Below are 3,741 nucleotides of genomic sequence, written 5' to 3'. Positions count from 1 at the left end.
AAAAATACGTTAAACTGGTTGACTATGCTTGTATATTTTGCATATTTTACAAATCATCGACCAACACTTTAAGCTTGTAAAATTATCAGTACATGCCATCTACTGGTGAGAAATCAAATCAGTTTGATCTTTTTGCATCTCCAGCTGATGGTATAATAATGTATTGGTCTAGTCCTGTTTTTTATAGCAAGAGATAGAGCCTATGCATGAAAGTAGATTTTTATTTTACAGTGAAATAAATAGGAAAAATGCATTCAGTTCTCACCTGTACATAAACACTATTGGAAATAAATAAGGTATTTAAATTAATTTACTACAGCAAATACTAATTATATTAATACATACACATGGATTTCAAGTAAAAATTTCAAGAAAACATAAGATGAAATACATTTCTACATTTAGTTCGTATTTACAATGTAGTTCACATTTGTGTTGGTGCTAAGAGCAGTAGAATAGGTCAAGTACCATTGTTGTTAGGCTGCTAAACAGTTGGGGTGGAAGTAACAAGGTATACCATATGAATCAAATTCAAACAAGGTCAAACAATGTCAGACTGCCCACAGCAGACCGTCACCACTTGCATAGTCCAGAATAATGTGGTAATTAGAAAAAAGAGGTTTTTTTTAACAAAAGTTGAATGGAACATAGTGTGGATCTTGGGCTTAAGGCCTCTATATTATAAACAGAGACAAAAATGTTTACCTTTTTATCTATACAGGATTACATTAAATTAACATGTCAGCAAATAAAACAAAACTCGGTCAATTGCGATGTATTGCTTCACTGAATCACTTTCAATAACAGTTTGTGAAATATTTTATCGAATACTGTTGAAATGCATGGTGACAACAGGCTATGTTGACACTGAAACACTGTTATTGACAAGTATTTGTATGCATGAATTGGTCTTTTCCTTTTGGCAAGCATGGGGGTTGAGTTTCCAGCCATTGCTGACAGGCATGCTTCAGGTCAGACGCGAGCCCTGTCTGTCTCTGGTCTGGTCTAAATATTGATCCCAATTTTTGAGCTAAGCTGGCAGCAGACCCCTCAATCTCTGCCTGTATAGTCAATGACCTTACACTTTATACTGATCAGATGCCATCAGCTTCATTATTACTGTAGGTCCATCACACACCAGACCAGACAATCCCAAACTGTTAATAAAAGATTTCTGAGTCCTGAACAACATTATTTCTCTTGTTTGTAAAAATGATTGTGCAGTCTGTAGCATGAAAATGCAGTTATCCAAGAAAACATACTCTTGTGCCTCACCGCCTCAAAACATACAGCAGTGTACATTTGCAGTTAGCTTTACATAGTGAATTCTTAGACAGTTTTTTCTTTTAAAAACTGGAACAAAAGTATGGAACAATAGAGAAAACTGCTAAACAACTTATAAATAATAATATAAAAGTACTGTACCATTGATTGTAGATTGTAAGCAATGGCATAAATAATTGATTTGTTCTTAAACACTATTAATATTATTATATTTTTAAATGTTTATTTTCTTTGTGCACACTATAAAATAATGCACTATGAAAACTTTACATTTAAAACAAACTTGACATGCAGGGATGCTGCTGTGAAAACAATTACTCAAAAGAAACAGTAGAGGGAGCAACAACATCACAATGCACAATAAACCCAAGCAACATAAAAACATAGGTCTGCTGCAAAAAGAGCAACCATGCATATTAAACATGCACACGTTTTAAACATCCTTTTTTACCCTTTCTTTGCAACAGCCCCGAGAAAACATTTGTGCACCTGCTACTTTTTTGGAGTGTTGACTGTGTTTCATTGTGGGATTAAAAACTGGAGCGTGGATGAATCTCCCGTTCCACACTCGGCATGCTGGGTGTGTCCCGACAAACCAGTCTGTGGCGAAAATGTCCGCTAAACAGAATGTAGATGAAGGGATTTATACTGCTGGCTGCGTAGCTCAGGCACACCGACAGGTAGTAGCAGGTATGGTATGCTAATGATGGACGAGGTACACTCAGGTTAACAAGCTGGAGCACGTGGTAGGGCCCGACACTGACCAGGAAAACAGCCACAAGAACTAGAACCATTTTAGTGAGGCGGACGATACGTTCTCGAGGCAGGCTAGTGCTATACCTAAAAGTGTGCAAGACAAGAACACAGGGTTCAGTCAAATGTAGCCAAAACATCCATCTATCTATCTATCTATCTATCTATCTATCTATCTATCTATCTATCTATCTATCTATCTATCTATCTATCTATCTATCTATCTATCTATCTATCTATCTATCTATCTATCTATCAACAATGTAACTCTAATGTTAAGTATTTAATAAAACCTGTGTTTAAGTTTTTATACCTACTGCATAACTATAACTTGAAGTGGACATCTATTAAATACAAGTTTACAGTGCATTTGGCAGGTGCTTTCATCCGTTAACTTGCTTTGAAATCAAAGTATACATTTTACCAGTTTATGTGTTCCCTGAGAATACATTTTCATGACCTTGGTGTTTGTAGCGCCATGCTTTAAAACAGCAACCTTGTAAATTAATTGCAAATTTTTAAGATTCTAGCTTGAAAGGATGCTGTCATATACAGTGCTAGCACTAATACAGATTTATTCACCTGTGAGCCTTTTTATTCTTGCGATACATCTTCCAGGTGTAACACAGAATCAGTATATAGCAGGTGAAAATTAGAGGTAATGGCAGAAAGAAAGAGGTCACGGTTTGGTAGAGTGTGTACCTACAGAAACACAAAGGCTTGTCAAACGCATAACGTCAATCTGGGTAAAATACACATAGATTAAAAAACCCTTAAAGGGATAGTTTACCCAAAAATAAAAATTCTGTCATCATTTAATCACTCTTATGTTGTTACAAACCTGTATTTTGAGCCCCATTCACTTCCATAATATTCTTTTATCCTACTATGGAAGTGAATGGGGCTCACGAACAAAATATATTCCTTTGTATTCATCAGAACAAAGACATTTATACAGGTTTGTAACAACATGAGAGTGAAAAAAATAATGACAAAATTTAAATTTTTGGGTAATGTTCACTTATTATTTCAAATGAAGACAAATCATGGTTTAGAGTGCCAAATTTGCGAATTTCTAAGAGGATAACAAGAAATCACAAATGTATTTGGCACACAAGAAGCATTTATCTGTGCATTTCTCTCATTTTTCCTATCCTTTTTTAATATTTTAATCTGTATCAAGGACATCAGATTCCAAAAAATGCTCTTTGCCGTAGCCTACTGCTGGGTTTCATAAAGAACTTTCAACATCTACAAAACCTTTCTGTTGTACAAACGGTTATATAGACTATATAAATGTAAAAGGATAGTAAATTAAAAGTTATTCTATGGCATCACAAACCGAGCGGCCAAAAGTAGGACTGTATGGCTATTAAAATAATGATTAGAGATGGGATGATGCCCAAGTTAAGTAAAACCATTTACCAGAGCACCTCTTTAGGAGAGACCAGGTTCAGTGAGCAGCTCTCCAGTCCATCCCTAAAGCGGATCACTTTGGAGTGGATCCAGGCTGGGAAAACCATTAAGAGGGAGGCCGCCCATACGAAGAGGTTAATACGAATTGTCCTCGATCTGGTTCTGAGGCTCAACAGGCGAAATGGATGAACAAGGGCCAGGTATCTGGAATAAATAAATAGTGGAGTAAGTATGTATAATATAAACTATATTGCTAGACCACCAAAGAATAAGTGTTAGACAACATTT

The 3,741-nt window shown here is 35.7% G+C and overlaps 1 protein-coding gene across 1 annotated transcript in view; it reads right to left on the bottom strand.

Annotated features, from left to right (window-relative positions):
* Nucleotides 1-203: 203 nt before the first annotated feature.
* mchr2a (melanin concentrating hormone receptor 2a) overlaps nt 204-3,741 on the bottom strand; it is a 6,531-nt gene continuing 2,993 nt past the window's right edge. The window contains exons 3-5 of the mRNA XM_065239862.2: nt 3,463-3,657; nt 2,620-2,739; nt 204-2,124 (exon numbers count right to left, since the gene is read on the bottom strand). Of these exons, the coding sequence (XP_065095934.1) occupies nt 1,815-2,124; nt 2,620-2,739; nt 3,463-3,657 (625 nt within the window). The 3' untranslated portion in view covers nt 204-1,814. The remainder of the gene's footprint in view (nt 2,125-2,619; nt 2,740-3,462; nt 3,658-3,741) is intronic.

This window comes from Paramisgurnus dabryanus, chromosome 13 (assembly GCF_030506205.2).
Source record: "Paramisgurnus dabryanus chromosome 13, PD_genome_1.1, whole genome shotgun sequence".
Classification (NCBI taxonomy): domain Eukaryota; kingdom Metazoa; phylum Chordata; class Actinopteri; order Cypriniformes; family Cobitidae; genus Paramisgurnus; species Paramisgurnus dabryanus.
This window is presented reverse-complemented; position numbering and strand designations above follow the sequence as displayed.